This window comes from Diorhabda carinulata, chromosome X, assembly GCF_026250575.1.
Source record: "Diorhabda carinulata isolate Delta chromosome X, icDioCari1.1, whole genome shotgun sequence".
NCBI classification, from domain to species: Eukaryota; Metazoa; Arthropoda; class Insecta; order Coleoptera; family Chrysomelidae; genus Diorhabda; species Diorhabda carinulata.
In genome coordinates, this window is record NC_079472.1 from 49,256,313 (window position 1) to 49,277,188 (window position 20,876).

Here is a 20,876-nt window from a genome sequence, read left to right on the forward strand (position 1 = left end):
CTTTATTGTGATGGTTTTTCTTGTACTCTATATTAGTTTTTTGTACTTACAAAGCCTGTGGCTATAATTTGGAATTTTCTGCACTGTCTTATGTATTGATGAGCGTATGATGGTGCTTCATTGTGCTAAAAATATAATTTTGTTGCTGCTTCTTGTTTAGTCTACACTATTGTTAAAATTTTTACACAATAGTCATATTATGTCACAATATATCAAATCAAATTTTTAATAATAATTATTCATACTATAATTGATGTAAGCAACATAATAGTCAAATGCATACAGAAGAATTAGTAAATATTGCTTGAAGTCTACCTTTTCATAGAGGAAAACAGAAATTTTAAAGTATCCCAAACTTTTCCTTAATTATTTTGGTTTTTATATCCTTGAAAACAGTGTTAACATGTGTTGTTCATAATATAGGGAGGTGAAAAATGTTATTTGCAACTGTGTATGTATATTATCAAGTTCCTCCAACATACTAACGTGTAATCAAATTTTAGGTTCAAAAGAATGATGACTGCCTGATGTCTATTTAGATTCCAGATGAGGCAAAAATATTGAAAATTGACTGCACATAAAATTTATAAAACAATTTTGATACACGTTACCATAGATGTATTAACATTACAAAATGTAATAATGGAAAAGTGAAACTAAAAGTAAAAAAATTTATGGAAAATACACTTTTATTTATGAAGATCTTTAAATACTATAGTTATTTATTAGTTTATCAATTTTTATTTCCCAATTTTTTGTTTCTTAACATTGAATTTCAATTAATTGTTTCAACAATAAATTAAAATCGTCTAATTATCCCATACGGATTTCCTATTTTTTAATTATTATAATCACATAAAATAGCAATAACATAAACAGAATATTTATATTTGTGCTTGGTAATAATTTTAAGCAGGTGTTTTCATGTAAATACAAACAATATTAAAATAGATTTTTTCAAGTTATAATATACAAAAAATTTTTATTTCCTGTCCTTTAAACATGTTTCCAAAAATAATATCACCAAGTTTTTCATAATTTTTATAATTTAAATTACAAACACTTTCCATGGAAAATAAAACTTCTTTGAACGTCCAATTTAAACTGATGAAGTTTTACAATTCTAGTTGCGACGCTTTAACAGTGTAATCAAAACAATTCAACAAAATTTTTATTGATTCATTGGAATTTTGACTTATACGTCAACAACTATAACGGTAAACTGGTAGTGAACTTGAAAGGACGTTTAAGTCGAGTTCAACACACAGGCCCAGAAATTAACAATAAGACAAACGTGCCTAAGTTACATATTCTGGTGAATTTCGGTTTAAACTTATTTACATCAGTCTGTGGAAGTGTTATATTGGGTAAATACAACCAGTTCTTAAAGTCTCTTGTATACAAGGCCGTTGAAATATAACAATCAGAAGAATTGATGTGTCATGAATTTGTCATTTTTATTTACATACAGGAAATTCTCTCGCTCACACTTGGAATGTACATACATATTTTGTTCTTTTCTAAAATGGAATTTCAGTAGCAACGAAGAATAACGACTATAATTTAATTACCTGTAATTGTTTTTATTACCGGTGACCTTCTTTTGAAACGAATGTCTTGTGTACTGATTTATAAATATGTCCAATACGAAAGTGCCTGAACCAGAAACTTTTCCAAAATCTGGAAGAGTAAACGAAGTATGTCAAGAATGGATGGTAAGAGAAGACAGTGCTTTAGCCTATCGTTTACAAAATCAAGAATTTGATGAGCATTTATCAGGTAATAAATATAGAAATGCGTTAGTACGCGAAGATTTTCCAAAAGCTAAAGATGAACAAATTAGAGAACAAAGACTTGCCGAACAAGCTGCCGCTATCTACCAAAAAATGTTATCAGAACAAGAAGAATTCGATACGAAAGTCGCTAAAGAGTTGGCGGATAAAATGGAAAGGGAAGAGTGGCTTAAACGTAAAGCCTTGGAACTCCATGATCAAGAAATTGCAAAACAGTTGATAGAAAAAGAACGAAAACGAGTTGAAAAGCACCACCAGATACCATCTCCAAATCTTGCTCTTTTTCCTCAAAAAATACCCAGCCAAGTACCAAGTTTACCTCCTAAGTATGATATTCAATCTTCACCACATCGTCCTGACACCTTAAATTACCAAGCAAATTTACCTAGAAGACAAGCTTTACCAATGCCTTTGCCACATAATAATCCAGATCAGTACAAGACTCAGCATAACAATCAAGTTGATGAAATAAACAGTTCAGAGTTATATAATGAACCCTACTTGTCAAGTCAGAATTTATCATATCGAATGAATGCATTGGAATTATCAGACATAGGTAAATAAAAAATTCTTACTTTATTAAATTGAAATATTTAATTTAATAAAAATTTAAGTTATCGAAAATGTCTTGTAATATAGCTAATTTTTTGAATGACGGTGATTGATTTAACAGATACTATAAATATACTATAGATGTATTTACTTAATGAAAAAAATAATAATTTGTTTTTATATTAGCTGCTCTATTTACAATATATCTAGATAGAGGAAATAATTGTATTTCCATTTTTCAGTACTTGCGAAATTAGAGTTAAAGCACAGTAAATTAAATTTATTATATATATATATATATATATATATATATATATATATATATATATATATATATGTATATAAGTATTAATATTATCCAAAACCACCTAAAATCTTGATTAATTATTTCCCAGATGAATACATAAGTATTCGAAAGCTCGTAAAATATATTAAAATATATTAAAGTTAAATTAAATATCATTTTTCATTCCTTTTATGTGTCTTAGCCATCATCTTTGCCGTGATTTTATAAATCATGTCTCTTCATTTAAGATTTTACTAATTTCAGCGTCCATATATTGTCAATCCCCCAATTTTTTTAGCCTATAATATTCATGTCATTTTTGATTGAAGATGTCAAGTTTTTTTTCATCAACTTTTCTTAGATTGATCCATTTTTCTCTCATAGGTTAGATTTAGTAATTATATATTACAATATTCATATAGTCTTCCTGTGTAATTTGAGGTGTATGATTGATAAATAGTGATTCAATAGATAATACATAGTATTCTTCATACTATTAAAATGTTTATTATCCTTCACTTTACTTTCATAAATACAGGGTTTTTCAAAAAAGGTGATCACGTCTCTAAGATAGATAGAAAATTGAAAACTATTTGGGGTTTGCTTAGTTAAAAATTTTCGTAACGCCATACACATTTTTTACGATTTTGCCGCAACTACTGGCAATATTGCATTGAAATTTTATACGAATATGTATTGGCAGGAAAATTTACCTCAAGAATTGAAAGACAGAATTCAACGACACTTTAATGACCTAGTTGAACACCTACTCTATTTGAATTGTATTTTACATTATTAGCATTTTTTAAATTTTCATCTTGTAAAATTGAATTATGTAAGTTCACTTGAAATTTTGCTTAATAAATCTAATTAAAAAATTTATGTTCAATATGTGCACAATTTTTTTTTCTTCGCCGCCCTTTATCTTGAATATCTATTGCGCGAAAATTTTTTAATGAGCAAACTCCAAATATTTTTCAGTTTTCTATCTATCCCAGAGACGGGATCACCTTTTTTGAAATACCCTGTATATTTTGTTACACTAATATATTTCGCTATTATTATTCTTTGATTATAATGTAACCATTTAATTATCTTACTTTTTATATATTGCTTTAAGAAAGTATTTCCATTTTTTTGATATAATGCCCCCCTCATTCTTTTACTGTCTGCAAATAAAATTCTTGTACCGAGGTCCTATTTTTATTCTTTTCTCTGTATTTTTTATAACATCTATTACTATATAAAATATTTCAAAGACACACCTCTGTTTTACTTCAATTTTTGATTTAATACTCTGTGTGTGATTCAGTTCATTTATTTCTTTCGGTACATACATAATTATGTCGAGAATTACATGTGGTTGAAGATATTAAGTAATCTATATCATATAAATTTTTGATAAATATCTATTAGAATATCGTATTATGTATTTAGGTATACCATTAGATGAAGTTGTTGAGCGCCAAATACAAGAACAAAGAGATGCAGAACTCGCTAGAAAACTACAAGACCAAGAAAGTGCTCTTGAAGATAGAGATAGACTGCTTGCCATAGAAGCTCAAGATAAAGAGTTGGCCAAATTGTTACAAGAGAGGGAAAGAGCTAAAGCAAAACGTGCCAGAGAAAGAGCAAAGCAAAAAGCTTTAGCTAGAAAGCAACAGGTTGAACAAGAAGGTAATCTATCTTTCCACTTTCTATGCTATGCCACAGTGTAGCTAAATTCACAAACAGTATAAGTTTATTGAGAAAAAATAAAATGCAATAGGAGGAATTCTTTTGCAATAAACCAATAGGAAATAGTGATTTAATTTATATTTATACCAAATTGGTTAATATTAAAAGTAAACTGTTTATTATAAAATAGTTGAATTTTATGAATTATTTTCTTTGTTACTATTATTGAAATATTTTGTTGTCTTATATTACTACTTAACTATTAATAAGTACTAGTTTCTTGGATATTTTTGTTTATCAGAAAGAAATAATATGTAATGTGTATATTTTCTATGATTTCTAATCATTGGTTGTGATTTTTTTAAATAAATCTCGTTAGTTTAATACTTTGACTTTAAATTAAATATTTAGTTTACGCAGTACAATAGGTACTTGTGTGCACTAATAACGAATTTCTTGGTTTATAGTTTCTAAATATAAATGAAGGAACATAGAAAAGAAAAACACAGTCTATTACTCATAAAAATTAATGATTATCAATATTTTTATAAAATAAATTCAATATAAATAGGCGTGAATGCGAACACCAATCAGAAAGTATAATTTTTTGGGGATAATATAGATCTTAAAGAATATAATTAACCAAGTTTTCAAATTTAGTCAACTAGTCTATTCTCGACAAAATATTATTTCCTTAGCTTAATCGGTGTATTAAAAAAAAAGATACAATAACAAAATGTTTTATTTATTGTAACTTACACATATAAAATCTATCGATTCTAAGTATATGTTTATAGGTTTAATTTTCTAAAAACCTTTGATGAATTTTTTCTTATAAATCCAAAATTCTCAGGATTACTGCTGTTCGATTATTATATTTACTTTGTATTATTGACAACATTGTTGTGAACAGAAAACTATGTAACTCTACCTTTTGCTTCCCACTAATATCATCACATTAATATATGTACCCAAAAGCTTGCAAGTAATGTAAATATTCAGGTTTAAACTTCATCATCATAGATTAATGAAGCTTCCACATTTACAAAGTAGATAGATTTGTTAAAAGCTCGAATGCACTCAGCTGCAGAAACACCTGATTAGAAGAAGTTGGCTATTGTCTCATGTTCTCATGTCACTGGTTAAAATTTAAAAAACATGTTTCTTGCAGATTTGCGTTCACTACAAGATCGAGATACTCACCAAATTCTGCCAGATGATTCATACGCTTTTCCTGCCGACATTGTGCCTCATCAAAACATGTCTGTACCTAGAACAATTGCTGCTCATCCAGATTTATATGCCATACCAAATCCTGACGAAGATGTTAGTTACAGTCTTCCTGCTGACGTATTGCCTAGTGGAAGTACAGCTGTAAATAATTGTAAATCGAATTTTAGTCCAAATAAGTTTGATTATAGGACTGAATTCAAAGAAGTTAATAATGTTGGTGCTACTTCGTCTTTAGATAAAGGTTTAGGCTTGCCACCAGCCACCAGACCTACCCATTTAGATTTAAGGTAAGTTTTTAGTGCAAAAATTATGAGATATATTTTCGATAGTAGTTGAAACATTTATTCTACTTTTGTCTATGAAACATGAGAATTGACCACTTTATTGAATCGTATTGTTTTCCTTTCCTTTGGTGAAAGTTTCATTAGCATGGAAAATTATCTGGCAGTATCTACATAAATATGTTGAAATATCTTTGGCATTAATTTCTCTCTTTTTAAGCCAATCTGTAAATTGGAACTGATGATTTAAAAATTTGATCATTTCTGCAGTATTATTTAAAATACAAATTGATTTTTTATTACTTAAAATATTTCATAATTATCTGTGAATAAATTTTTATGTACTTTTTAAGAACATGAAAATTATTGGGTAAGAAATACATCTGTAAAATGAAACAGCATTGTTATTGAGACATCAATAATCAAATTATATCAAAATAATATACAATGCAACAAGTATGAAATGGAAAATATTTTATAAGTCATACAAAAGCTATTTTGGGTGAGTTGCATACAATACTTTTTCTATGACTGTTTTCTAATACACAAAGTATTCACTTGACTTTTGCACGAGGAATGTTTTTTTTTTAATTGTAAACATTTGGTATTGTCTATATTATTATTAAAATTGATAGTCATTATGAAAATTTCACATGTGCTGCTTGGCAGCCTGGGCAATATAAAATATTGTGTATAATGTGTTCCAATAGCTGAATCAAAATACCTATAGATAGAACAGCCTTACTCTTAGCTTATTTTGTTGCATGTTATCTTTGTATTAAAGAAAAGTATGATTTATTGACACTTTGAAAGTAAAAAATGTACTGAAATATTTAAAATACGCAATAGTTATATTAATACAGTCTTTTGCAAACAAATAATAAAACAGATAACATATCTTTATTGGGTGTTATATTATATTGAAAAGAAGATTACTATACATTCCCCAGCAAAATTTGGTTTTAGTTGTTTTATCTCATTTAATTTTACAAGATATTTGAAGTATTTTATTGACGAGTGTTGGTTTTGGTAATAGAAAGTGATAGTTACAAGAAGGCTCCTATTTGTTTATTGATACATATACTGACAGAATGTCTCACATATGTGTAAGGCTTTTGGGCTGTTTGCCCGTCGTCGGTTGTGTCTTTCTCTTTACGTTTTGGGAGATGATCAGTTCGACTACTGGATCCTGACGTGAGAGAAAGAAGCAGAAAGAGGTTCGTTGCTTTGTTTGTGAATTAAAAGCGGACATTATTTATGTGGAGGGAGAATTTATTAGGTTTAGCCCTGATATAGGAAAGATTTCTCTATAGGACTAAAATTGGGATGGATTTAGGATGGTAGTGCACTGCAATAGAATGAAAGAGCAAAAAAAAAGAAAAAACATAGGTCTGACAAACAAACATTCTCAGATTACGGGTATAGCGGCCGCTGTATTATCCTTATCGACAGCCATTTGACCGGCGAATCAGTTCACTGGGAGAGAGATTCGTTGGGTATATTTTGGGTGGGATGAAGAAATTTTTTTATGGTGAGGGGGGTTCATTGGAATTGGCCTTTTGCTCCTCTGCTGCAGGGCTGGTGTTGTGGTTATTTGATTGTGATTGTACTGTAAGTAAAGAAAAAAGAGGAAAGCTTCATCCTAAAAATAAAACATTTCTGTCCAGGCGTAATTATATTTGTTTTATTTTTTTGCTTTGCATTACTCCCCGTCGTCAGCCATCTGGGTGGAGAACCGGTTCACCAGGTTACAGGGAAACCGCAGAAAACTGCAACACCAACTATGGATCATAACGTTGTCTAAACTCGTATTTATGGGTGGTTCAGGTGGTCATGACGATCGTGGTCGAGTCTTTGTGGAATGGCGGATTTTAGCGTTTTACACTATTAGAATCCATGTTTGATGCTATGGATCAGATAAGATGTGGTCAATGAGAGAACTTGATTTCTTCAAATTTAATAAGATGGTCTGTGTATTCCGCTATGGCGGATTTGTCATTATGTCTCAAGCTACAGTTAAGAAAACTTAAAAAGTAAAGAATATTCTCGGCTTTAGACAAAAAAAGAACAGCATTAGAAGAAGATATAAAAGTGATGAAGTATACAGAAAAATACCAAAAATTTCATATTAAGATATCCTTAAGGAGACTAAACAAATTAGTTTCATTATCATGAAGTAGACTTACAGTTTTGCGGAGTAATTATGAATGGAATTGATGTGAATAATATATTTATGCAAAACATTGTGTTTTCCAATGAAGTAAAATTTCACCCCAACGGATTTGTGAATTAACAAAATTGCCTGTATGAGTCATATAATCCACATTGGATGGAAGAAAGTCAAACACGATATCTATAGAAGCTCAAATAGAAAATCGAATTCGAGTCACAGTATAAAATATAGGTGGTGTCTCATTAATAATGTCGGTTTCCTATATTCACTATGGTTTCAGCAAGGTATTTGAGACCTTGGTAAAACCATTCTTTGAAATTAGATGCAAAAAAAATGTCGCACTGCATTTTCTTCATCTTCCACTCAAGAATTTCGCCAAGGATGTGAATAAATAAAATCTGGCGATAAGTGACTTAGCATTGTCTTATAAGCAAAACCGCTTTCGTTTAACTAAACCTGGCTATTCGATTCAATCTCATACATTCGCATCAGCTGTCTTCTACATACCTCGGCATTGATAGCTCGACCATCTAGAGTGATGTTGAATCTCCCCCTATTGGTCAACTTTTCTTGAACTTACCTAATGATTTTAAATGTCAAGGTTGGCTCTGTTTTCCTTGTAACACAATATCCCATACAGGTAAAAGATCTGAGCGCGAAAGATCTGTTAGCGTCAAATCTCCACTATTAAAACGATTAAACTAACGCTCATTAAGGGTCAATTTTACAACCTAGGTTAAAACTGGAGGTTAAACTATGATTTAAACTCTAGTTTAAATCAAGAATAAACAAGATTGCTTTATTTTATAGGTCAAAGTTAAGCAGACATTTTTCTGTCAGTTATCACAAATATATCAAAAAATTTTCCGTCGAAATGTTTAAGAAAGTTGTATAAACAAAAATGAACAAAGAACAAAAAAATCGTTATATCCCATGAAGTAGTGCTTTAAGTTAACTTTGTGAAGAAATACAATGAAACAGTCAAATCTAAAAAAGTGATAACGGTAACTTGGAAGTAAAAGGAAAAATATTGGGAGGAGTTGGCAAAGAAATTTAATGATGAGACTAACGGAAATGGTCATGATTTCAATTTAAAGATTAGTTATAGAACGAATAACTTTTTGTTTTTCGTGGCGTAACGACAATCTTGATAATTGATAATAAAACAATATAAAACGTGAAAAAAAAACGTTATCTGTAGTTAAAATCGACATTTGGGGTTTAAACTCCACTTGTAAAAATGGGCCTAATACACGAATTTCAAATTTATCTCATTCATTCATACATAAAAGCATACTGCGTAAAGCAATTGTACTCTTCATATAAATGTGTTTAAATTGAGGTGTAGGAATTTTCACATATGAAAACCAACATTACTTATGAGACACCCTCTATATAAGTTTGAATTGATTCAAAATTCGCTAAGGTCATTTGTTGACGGATGAGGATACTGCCTAGCTGTCGAAGGTTAACAACTATTGTAAATAGATGTTAAATTATCTATTGTTCATTTTGCATTAAATAAATAGGTATTTTACGCTGACATTGAATTTGATGTTGTTAAACCGTAATCTGTAAGTCAGAGACCCACCGAACCTGGCATCAATAAATTCAGAGATATCATAACTACTTAACAAAAAAATTATACATACATTTGAAATATTATCCGATAAGGTCATATCCCAAAAAATGTGATAGAAACTTTGCAAACACCATTACATAGTATATGAAATGTGCCAAAAATATGGAAGCAATTTTCTAAAGAATTCATATTTATACTACAAATTCGGTGTTCTGTCAAATTTGCCTAACCCTGTAAATGGTGGATTTTCCTTTGACCTTGACATTAATTCACTGGTAAGTTTTAATTTGATGATAAGTAATCTTTTACGACTCATATGGAATAAATAAACATCTTTTTATAATTTTATATTTAAATTACAGTCACACATCCAATGTCGAAGCAAGATATAGAGAACTAAGTACTAAGACAATACAATACAATTCAATCTACTACACTTTTTTATTTTAAAAATAACATTATCCTGTTATTCACCATCTTGCATGTTATTTTTTTACTAAAGATTTTCTTGCATCGACTCTTCCAGATTTTTTCAACAAGCTCTTTCTAGCATCCGTAGATCTTCTGTTTGACATATCTTCTTCAAATTCTTCAATTGATTCAGATTCCTCTGTGCCCTCCAGCTGTTTCCCAAAATTTTTTGGATCCATAAGTCCTTTTTCGATTAGGTATTTTGGCGGTTTAATGGCGGGATGATGTCTGTAAAGAAATTCACAAAATACACGAGTTGATCGTAGGTTTGTTATTCCTTGCCATACTGTTGCCATACTTTCCAATTTAGGAGGAATGTACTCACATTGTAACCATTTTTTATATAAATCCTTGGGAGGCGGCTTCACCTAAAAATACAATATAGTTTTATAGTGATTGGCGGTATGCGGGTGTAGTCCTATAAGATTATATGGCACTTTATAAACTACTTGCCGATAATAATAATCATTTAGTTCGCAGTTTTTTCACCTGTTATATTTTCATTAAAATAATTATATTTTAATAATTTTTACTTGGATTAGACAACTCAAACAACAAGCTTTTGTAGTCGTGGTTGCTTTTATACTCGCGTTTATTATAGATTTATTCTACATTCGAACGAGTACCAGTAATTTTTCGAAACTGAATTCAGATGACACAATTCGTAGGTACAATTTTCCCTGCGCTTATTGAGTTATATAAAAAAACTGCTAATCATGGTAATTGAAGCTGTATTGAAGCAATTTGGCATCTTATTGATTAAAATCCAATTTCAAGCATTATTTTGGTGTAAATTGTTTAGTCCGAAAGCTCAATTATCTTCGTAGAAGCTTCGAAAGTAATGACCCATAACACCGGATCATACACCACCATAACCAGATGCCGATCCCCAAATATCACGACAATTTAAAAAATGCAGAACCGTCTTTACGAACGATTCGTTTCTTTATGTCAAAGTTGGGGTTTTGCACTACATTTTGTACTGTTAAATATGGTACCTTAGTTAATTCACTCGTTTTCATTTGATTTGAACATCGTTCTACGAATCCTTAGGACATACTGTTTACTATTTATTTAGTATTAGGTGACAAAAGATAACTTTGACTTAAAGATCCCGGATTTGGACCTAAATTTTCAGGTAGTTTAAAATTTAAAATTGAATACATGCATCATATCATAATTGTAGAAAATATGTTATTTAATGGTGACCCAAAAAGGTGTTTTTGTAAATATTATACTTAGAATCTACGACTGAATACTTTGTTCAACATTTATTATAATAATGATAATATCAACTGTATAATATCATTTATATGCGAGTAATAATCCGAAATACTTAGTACTCTGCGTTTTATTAGAAAGTCTATAAGAAATTTTGTCAATGATTTTGAAATCTCTCAAATTCCCTCTCTGAAATGTGAAAAGTGATTTGCCACTGGTAGTTCTGTAGGTATTGTCAGTTTTCATAAAAAATACGCTATATAGCCTTATACCATGACGTTTACTATAATTAATTAAATGATTTACAAAGTATTATATAGTGTGGAATAAAATTGTTTTTGTCATTATTGTTACGAACTCACCCACAGATATAAACTTGTTCTATAATTTTGATCTATGCTTAACTTTGGCGGATGCACCGGATACTTTTTTGTTTGATCTGTTCGCCTATTTTTTGTCACCTGGTTACATTATGTTGTAACTGTTTTATAGCGACAATTTTTAAGAAGGCCTTTTTATTTATTTGCCGGAAACTAGATTTCCAGTAAACAAAATTTCTAGAAAGGGATAATACTATTTGAATGAGGCCCTAACAGCCGTAGCATGCAGTAAATAGTTTGATGTCATAGTGAACACATTGGGATAGTAAAAATTGAACCAAACGGTGAATTAAATAAATGAGATAAGTGTGTGGTAATAAGTGTTAGGTTATGTATAAATGTATAAATAAATTCTGCAAGTATGATACACTATGTGTATAAATTCATGCCAGCGTTAAAAAACTGTTTATATAAATAAGAACATTACATTATTATATAAAAAAATTGCCAACTTTCAACTAAATCTTGATCGAATATCTACGCAGTAAAGAAGGCTGCCACACTGATAAGAGAAAGCAGTGAATCAAATGGCAATAAACACAATAATTTATTCAGATAGTCAGACAGCATTCAAATCAATCTCTCTCCTGGATTCGTGACACCGGAGCATGCCTTGGTTAAATACCTGAAGACTATGAAATGGACGAAAACTTCAAGGCAGATAGGCATGCTGAAGGTGAAACGAATGGAGAGAATGACAAAAAGACGGTAACAGTGCTACTACTGATAGAATTTTTAAATAGCATCTATTGATACAGGAGTAAAACCTCAGGATATGTGGTCAAACGGAAGTGATTGCGTGATAATCGAAAGAGATTTGATCAAGGATAAATGAAGAGAACATACAAAAAAATGAGATTCACGAAACACCCAATCCAGAAGACCATTGGAGCGATCACTGGATATTGTACTGTTGGCACAAGATTCTAGATATGGGGAGTGATAACGGACAAATATTACTACCTTGACGTTGAAACGATGTCAAATGCTAAGGGTACAATAGATCGAAAAAATAGCAGAATTAGAAATAAAACAGAACTTGGTTTTAGACTGGAAATGCTTAAAAATAAGTTATAAAAGGGAAAAGATAGAAGATAGCTAGTAATTAACTAAAAGGTAACACAATGAGCCTCAGGACTGGGGGAATCACGACCAATCTGGGGAGAGGTCCCGGTATTAACCCAACCTAATCTAACCTGGATCGATTATTAAAAGAAAGATTCTGAAGTGAGGTTTCTGGATTTATAAGATAAATTGTTTATTTGTGATCGGATAGCCCTGATATGAGATTTAGTTTTGAAATGTTTAGGGTGGAATGGTTTCGCAATTATGATGTCCATTTTAGAACATGACTGCTGTTACTCGTATATTATACATCGACTATTTGACTGATAAACTAGTTAGTCAGGTTGCGGGGAAACCGTAGAAAAACTGTATCTGTAACTTATCGGTAATTTGGTGAAAAAACAACTTCATCGTTAATCAACATCAAAGTCCACTCGTTCTTTCATTCCAAAGCACATTCGCTTTCTATTTTGTACGTATTTTGTTGAAGAAAGTATTAGCACTAAAAAGATTAAAGTCCAACTTTCAATAAAAACTCGTAAATCCACTTAAAATTTATACATATGCTTCTTTGAATGATCAAAATTGATCATTCATGTGCATTTTGAGGAATTCCCGTTCACGAACTGAAATATCAGCTTGATCTCACACCATCCCACTGTCGTTATTACATGTTTTCTGCGATTTCCCTGTAATTTGATGAGCTCGTTAATGGGCTATAATCGGGAATAATTTAACCGCACTTCTTCTCGGTACCTTGAACTATACCCCGAAATATCACCCAAACCCAGCCGTAATGAGAAAAATATTCATATATCAGTACTATCTACAGCTAATCCTGTATTAAATATCTCTTATCCCATTTGAAATTAATCTAACGAACAACACACACCTTCCCATTGTGCAAATGTTATTGACAAATCTCTAAACATCGTACTAATAAAAAAAACTAATTACTTGCATGTACACTGGTAGTCGTTTCCCAAAAGCACATAATCGCTGTTTCTTTCTAGAAGCTATCCTATCTTGCTCTATTTGTTCTTGCAAAACATTCATCCTAGATTTATGCGGTAATCCTAAAGCATCCGCCGTTTTTTGATTTACTGATGCGATTTCTTTCAATTCTACAAACACCGCTGTAGAAGTATTGGTTTGGGATCCTATTTCGAACATTTCTTTTATACTTTGTACGTTCAACGTCGTTTCTTCACTACCTCCCATAGTTTTTAACCATTCCACATAATCGGTTGCTATGGCTTCGGTTATAGCTTCGGCCATTTGACCTAAATCCATTTCTTCCCATTTCAGTGGAGGTAGTTCTTTCCATATTGCTGCTCTGTTCGGTTTACGTTTGAAGAATTCCATGTAGGGACTCTTTTTTTCAAGAATGATACCCAAGTTTTTGCGAAATTCCGAAATTGTCGCAGACTTTTTTCTTTCTTCCGAATCAATTAGACTCTCCTCAGTACTGTGCTTTTTAGGAAATATAACTTCTTCTGTTTCTTCATCGACATTGTCGTCGGGTAATTGAAATTGTTCTTTCTTAACTGATATTATTTCTAGTAATCTATAGAAGAGATCTACAGGTAAAATTTCTTTTAAAGTCGAATATCGCACATCTTCTTGTATAGCAAAATCGGATTCCAGCATATTGAATAGTTGTATCCACCATTCGTACATATCTCTTGAGTTTCGTTCATATTTATTTCTCAGAACTGTTCGTTCACATTTCTGTTTAGTTGCTTCATCCATTTTTTGGCGAACTTTTAGACAAATACCTTGAAATTTGACAATGTAATTTCCTGTTGACGTATTAAGTCTTTCAAACTTCATATAAATTGCTGACAAGAAATTTTATTAGGGACTGATTTTACTGGTTACTACGTATGTAAGAGCGATATGTTTGTTCAATAAAATGTAGCTCTTTGGAAATGCCATAAAAATCGTTTCAGATAGCTATATTGATCTTGAACAATCAATGTAATATTTATTTATAATAATATTTCAAAATTAATATCTATTCAAAATGCGGTCTGTTCAATTCACCTAGAACAATCGATTAATTTGACCATAAACTACTAAAAAATTTTTGTTGGGATGTCTAACTGGTATGGCTGGGAATATATTACATCTTTCACTTATGGGAAATTAATCATACATGTGTTTCATCTTAAATCTACTGTCAAATAATAAACCTCAAGTAAAGGCAATTAGTGAACAAAATAGATGAATACTCTCCAATGAAACTGAGGAAGCACAATCTGAACATCCCTATCATGAAATAAACAAGGTGACTGGATCAGAGAGGCACTAGAAAAGTGACCCCTATTTCTATCCAAGGGAAAGAAGAAGAATAACATTCCAAAGGAACCAAATCTAGAAGAAAAGTGTCGCAAAAATCTCACCGCTTGTTGCAGTAAAATAGTTACAGCAGACATAGTGCACCATAGCATGCACAAACATGTGCTTTTCCGAAAGATGCCACTTTCTATTACAAATACATTCCTTAAAAGAACGAAACATACAGGCTATACTGGGACATTTTCGTCGTCATTGACATATTCAAAAAACATGAAACTATACATCACCTACGTTAATATGATCAAAAAGGAAGCCTATCAGATCGTTTTCTACCATTTGTATCAGCACATCATAGAAAAAGCTGAAATAACAAAGCCTACCAATTACATGTTCTATTTGAAAAGTACAAGGTGATCCTCTAACTAGCAAAAGTAACTGGGATACTGATTATAATTACAACCAACGGAATCATAGTGACCTACACCGCAGAGACACGGCCAGAAACGACGGAAACCAAAAGAATGATAAAACAGAAGAAATGAAAGTGCTTCGCAGGATAGCCGGAAAAACCCTACTGGACAGGGAAAGAAGTGAGAACATCAGAAGATTATGCAAAATAGATGACGTCAACGAATGGGTTCTATCAAGAAAGAAAAGATTGAACACATAAATCGTATGGATAACAGAGTGGTCTAAATAGCGCGCGAAAAATCCCCAATGTGCCGAAGGAGTACCGGCCGACCCGGAAAAAGGTGGACCGACAACCTTGAAGCAGGATAGGAAGCAAGGATGTTGAAGATAAAACAGGCGACTACGCCTAATACGAAGAAGAAGAAGGAATCATAGTAAAACTCTAAAATATAACCTGAAGAAACTAATCATTAACATGCGGATTAATGTTATGTGAACCTGTTGAAGTAGGAGGAAATATGTCAACATCACGTAATAACCAAACCATAGGACTATGAAGAATAACAGTTATTAGCCATCAACCCCACTGACTAATGAAACGATATTATTAAGATGAGAATCTTCCGTATTATATCTCTACAGCATAATTAAATAACGACATGTAACTTGGAAGCGAATGAAATATCAATTAATATATTTTGATAACAGCCGAAGTAGGTCAAAACGTCAAATTTTTGTAGATACATGTTTTTCGCCTTTGCAGTTTAGATACTGGAAATACTTGATAAATTATATATATATATATATATATATATATATATATATATATATATATATATATATATATATATATATATTAATGCACAATTAATGCATTTAAATGTTCTTTATTTTAGGTCTCTTCTGTTTCAAAATTAGTTGAAATGTCAAAATTTATCTTTCTTTTAAAAACTATCAAAAAAAACTAATTTTGAAACAGAAGAGACCTAAAATCAAGAACATTTAGATGCATTAAAATATCAAAAGGTAATTGAAGAAATTAAACTAAACTAAACTATTTTTGTACGAATATTTAGGTCCCCATTATCTCGAATCAACAAACCTCGATACCCAGATCCCGAAACATGTGATAATGTGAGTAGTTGCCCTTCAAGCAATTCACCTGTACAGCAACACACTAACATAGCCATGGCCATAGACCCTACGTATCCTCGAAGAGCTCAACGAGGGTCTTCCAGTTACGATACTGCCTCCAGTACAGTAACCACCAGTACTTCAAGCAGTAGTCCCGGCGTATTACCTCCTCCTGATATGACAGATCATGATGACGATAGTCCTGCTCCACCTTACATGCCCATCCAAGGGCAAAGAAGAACTGCTAGTCTAGAGAAAAAACAGAAGAAGAAAAGTAAGGATGGATGTAAGCAGCAATAAGTTTTAGGTTTTAATCATTAGGACATTACCTTTACCCTATTTTTGAGTTGTCCTTTGTTTTTGAAATTTTCCCATGTTTACTTGATAAATTTTTATTGAAATTTTGAATAAATGTAACAACCCCTCATTGTTTAGAATAAATACAAAGATAATCATTCTGGAGCATATTCACTACCATCCAAAAGCTTAGAATTGGTAAAGTATACCAAAAAATTCAATAAATTATTTATAAACAAATTTGCTTCTAAACTTAACATCAATATAACAATATTATTGTATCACGTCAAATTTTGGAGGATATTTGCCGCAGAATAATTAAAAAGGTAAAGTGTAATATAGTAACTTTGTATTTATTCGAGCTATAAATAGTTAATTTGATTGATTAGATTACTCTGTTTTATCGATTTTTTTCTCAAAAATAGTTGTGATAGTGCCTAATTTGAATATCGTACTTATAAATTACAGAATGTCTACTAAGCTATATATATATATATGTATAAGAATGCATCCTTTGAAAAATTAGGAAACCCTGTTCGAAAATACAAATCTCATTTGTAAAAATTAGTAGATGCTCTGTATATACCCTATAATGAAACAGCTATTTAGAATTATTGCTACTTTGTTCCTTGGGTATCTAATTTATTTTAAGGTTTTATTGTTATAAAATATGAGATAATTGCATTATAGGTCTGATTGGAATTTGTTATAAATTCCGGTGATAAGTAGAGACAATAGTTAGATGTATTTGCATTTTATTATGACATATCAATAAACAATAACAAATATATCAATAATTAATTCATTTAATCATTCTTCTATTTCTGTAGAACTGTTTTATCATTTAAATCATAAAAAAATTATCCTCATTATTGATTTGATACCTTATAGTTTATAACATACAAATGACTGCTGTATTGTTGTAATTTCCGTTCTTTTATTATTCTCTTGTCTTTTAAAAATATCCATTTAGTTAAAAATCTTGTTGGTAATCGAATACATAACTAATTTTGGTCGTTTAAAGTTTTTTTGGATTTATTTTTCCTGAAAGTACCATTAGTAATCTTTATTCAAATGTTTACTCAAATCTGTTCGAAAATCATTATTTATATGTTTCCAAGACTCCTTATAAATAATTATTTAGCAGCTTTTTCAATCTAACGTCTCTTATCCATTACAAAAATGATGATGATAAAATAATTAATATTTTTTAGATGTTATTCTCATTTTATTATACAAAACATAAATCTCTATATCAAACTTTATTTTTGTTACTGGGAGTACCAATTCTAATATGAATAGTTTTGTTAATGATTTTATAAAAATCTTAATTCAAGGAGATTTTCATTTTATCATTCCAACCATATATACTCTATCAACCAAAAGTTTCGAAGCAATAACAAAAGTAACGAAAGAAAAAGTCCTCACACATTTTTGATCGTTTATAAATACACACTAATTTTTTTCACTGGTCTAATTTAATCATTTTTTAGTAAATATTAAAAAAATATTTTATCAATTCAGTATTTTTCCTGGTATGAAGTAAAGACTTGTTTGTTTAAAAACAGATGATGGGCTTCGAAACTTCTAGACAGTAGTGTGTAATAGCTGTGCTGAGGTTGGTTTCAAGCTAAGAAACTTTTATTATTTATTTGTGAAATCAATTTTTCATGTCCCGTTTTATCGATAGAAGTGTAATTAAATTCTTACAGGAACTTATAGCTCGAATTTTTTTCAATAGTGTAATTTTCTAATTTCAATTTTATTTTCTGATAGCTAATATGTTTATATAATTATGTATATAACCAAAGAAATATATATTTTCACAAATTATTTGATAATGGATGTTTTCATATCACCACAGTCCATACATATCAAATAACAAATTGCGAATATTTATATGGAACAAATTTATTTGGAACAAATAAAAATATATAGAAAAATCTGTATCTCTTCACGACAGAAATTTTTTTGTGGATGCTAAAATTTACATATGTTTTAAAATATATCGGCCAAGCTCTATAATCAAACATTCTTTTATATTTTTAATTATATTTATTTATCCACATCTGCTGCTTACAAGTTATGATATGTAATTTGAATTACTTTGATATTTATTTTTACTGATATGGTTATGACAAGGGTGAAAAATGTATTTATTTTTTTTTTCATAGCTTCATACATCCCTGCTATTGGGAACGAATATACGTACTTTCGACTGGCTATGAAGAAAAATAGTATACACTACTAAAGTTGAAATCTGTCCTGCATAGGACCGAAAATTCAACTTTCGGCCCTTGTAGTTTAATATACTATTAATCAATATGTATTCAGTCAAACATACTAGTTATTTTAACAATAACACCAAAAAAATATGCTCAAATAATTTAGATTTTTTATTATAGTGATCTTTATTTTATTATCTTATAAATATTTATAAATGTGAATTTTTTCAACTATTTGTATAATTAATGGATTCTTCTAACAAATTAAATCTGTACATTTGAATTTTCGGTGAGACTTGGAACCAATATAACTGGAAGCACTATAACTTTATTTATATAAAAAATTGCCATGATGGTAGACCTTCAACATATTCCATAGTCCATCTCTTCATTAATGAAAGATTTGCAGTGCAAACTCTCCCGATCTTTCCCAAACCATATAACAACGTAAATAAAATGCTATATAAGGAGTTAAACGTATACCAGTAACGTAATTTAAGAAGTGTATTGTTATAAGTCGGGCTTGAGTGAGTTGAATACAATTTTCTTAAAGGGTCATAGTATAGAAGTTGGAATGAAAACTTACCTCCATGGCATTGAAGATTTCAATAGCCGTATCACATTTACTTTCTGCCTCAACTCCTTATTCAGGCAACACTACTTTAAGAAAAAATTAATCCATTATCTAGAGATTCAGCTTAAATATTAAATTTCAGCCTACTTCGTATGAAGTTACGTAATTTTGTTACTTCTTTCAATTAGTTCGTTTTGGCCAAGCAAATCAGCAAATCTTGTTACACAATATATCAAAATCACTAGACTTTTTTGTATCTTAACTAAATATAAGAAAAGCCACTGGAATATCTAAACTTGAGAAGTTTCTAGGAACCTCATTGATTGTTTTCTCAGTTGATGTATTCAAGTTCACTGGATTTTTTTTAGATTAACTTGATTAATTAAATGAGATGAAAATTCAGATCTATATAATAAAATTTGCGTTTCACGTACTTTGTTTTCTACTATAAGTTGCCTATCCCATGAATTTTACACCCAGGGAGACAAATCTAGAATTAAGTTGTATGTAACATGTTGTCCACTTTATATTATATTTGATTTACAAATTTTGTTCAAAACATCTTATTTCTACTTTTAACAAAGTTTTAGTCGAAAGTGAAAAACCTTATAGAATGACAAGGTATTATTATTATTGCACTTTTTAGAAATCATGATAGTTTTTTTATAGTTAATTAGATAATAGCTAATTTGTTATATCATTTTATTCCAAATAAATTAGCATTCAATTTTCTGTAGAAATATATGTCTATTTTATTTAATTCAATAATCAGTGGAGGATGTTTTTCAACTGAAATATATTTTTACTTACATCATTTGGTACTGGTAGTACCTTATTTATTCTTGTATTATAAAAAAGAGGTGGCTAGTGTAAACACCCAATATATTTTGTGAATAACAAAAATTTGCTAACAAATGTGTTGCAAATAATAAAATAAAGATCAGCTATCTATGTATTTAGATCTGTTTTGGTTTGTACCTCTTTGGTGGCAGGTTTTATATTTTTGTATATTATCTTTTTAAATATTGTGAACATTTTATAAATATATATCTAAAGTTAATACTTGCTTTTTTGTTAACTTGAATCTTACATATTTTAGTCCATTTCATAGATTTGAGAAACAATTATTGGAAGAGCTTTGGCATTGTCACATCGACACATTTTCTTTAAATTTGGATGTTGACCAATTCGTCTAGCTACATCCTATTAAAGTATGTATT

The 20,876-nt window shown here is 30.2% G+C and overlaps 2 protein-coding genes and 1 long non-coding RNA gene across 4 annotated transcripts in view; 1 reads left to right on the top strand and 2 right to left on the bottom strand.

Annotated features, from left to right (window-relative positions):
• Positions 1 to 9,806, bottom strand: part of LOC130902494 (uncharacterized) — a 32,504-nt gene extending 22,698 nt beyond the window's left edge. For both annotated transcript variants that reach the window (XR_009060403.1, XR_009060402.1), the window contains exons 1-2: positions 9,648 to 9,806; positions 5,512 to 5,680 (exon numbers count right to left, since the gene is read on the bottom strand). This is a non-coding gene — a long non-coding RNA (uncharacterized LOC130902494). The remainder of the gene's footprint in view (positions 1 to 5,511; positions 5,681 to 9,647) is intronic.
• LOC130902491 (uncharacterized) lies at positions 1,198 to 20,716 on the top strand. The gene is made up of 4 exons (XM_057814680.1): positions 1,198 to 2,349; positions 4,069 to 4,308; positions 5,480 to 5,828; positions 16,503 to 20,716. Exons 1-4 carry the CDS (start codon positions 1,638 to 1,640, stop codon positions 16,858 to 16,860), a joined length of 1,659 nt encoding a protein of 552 aa, XP_057670663.1. The 5' UTR covers positions 1,198 to 1,637; the 3' UTR covers positions 16,861 to 20,716.
• On the bottom strand, positions 9,912 to 15,356 carry LOC130902492 (uncharacterized). The gene is made up of 2 exons (XM_057814681.1): positions 13,672 to 15,356; positions 9,912 to 10,416 (listed from the first exon to the last, which is right to left on the bottom strand). The coding sequence occupies exons 1-2, from the start codon at positions 14,545 to 14,547 to the stop codon at positions 10,063 to 10,065; spliced, it is 1,230 nt and encodes a 409-aa protein (XP_057670664.1). The 5' UTR covers positions 14,548 to 15,356; the 3' UTR covers positions 9,912 to 10,062.
• Positions 20,717 to 20,876: the final 160 nt, after the last annotated feature.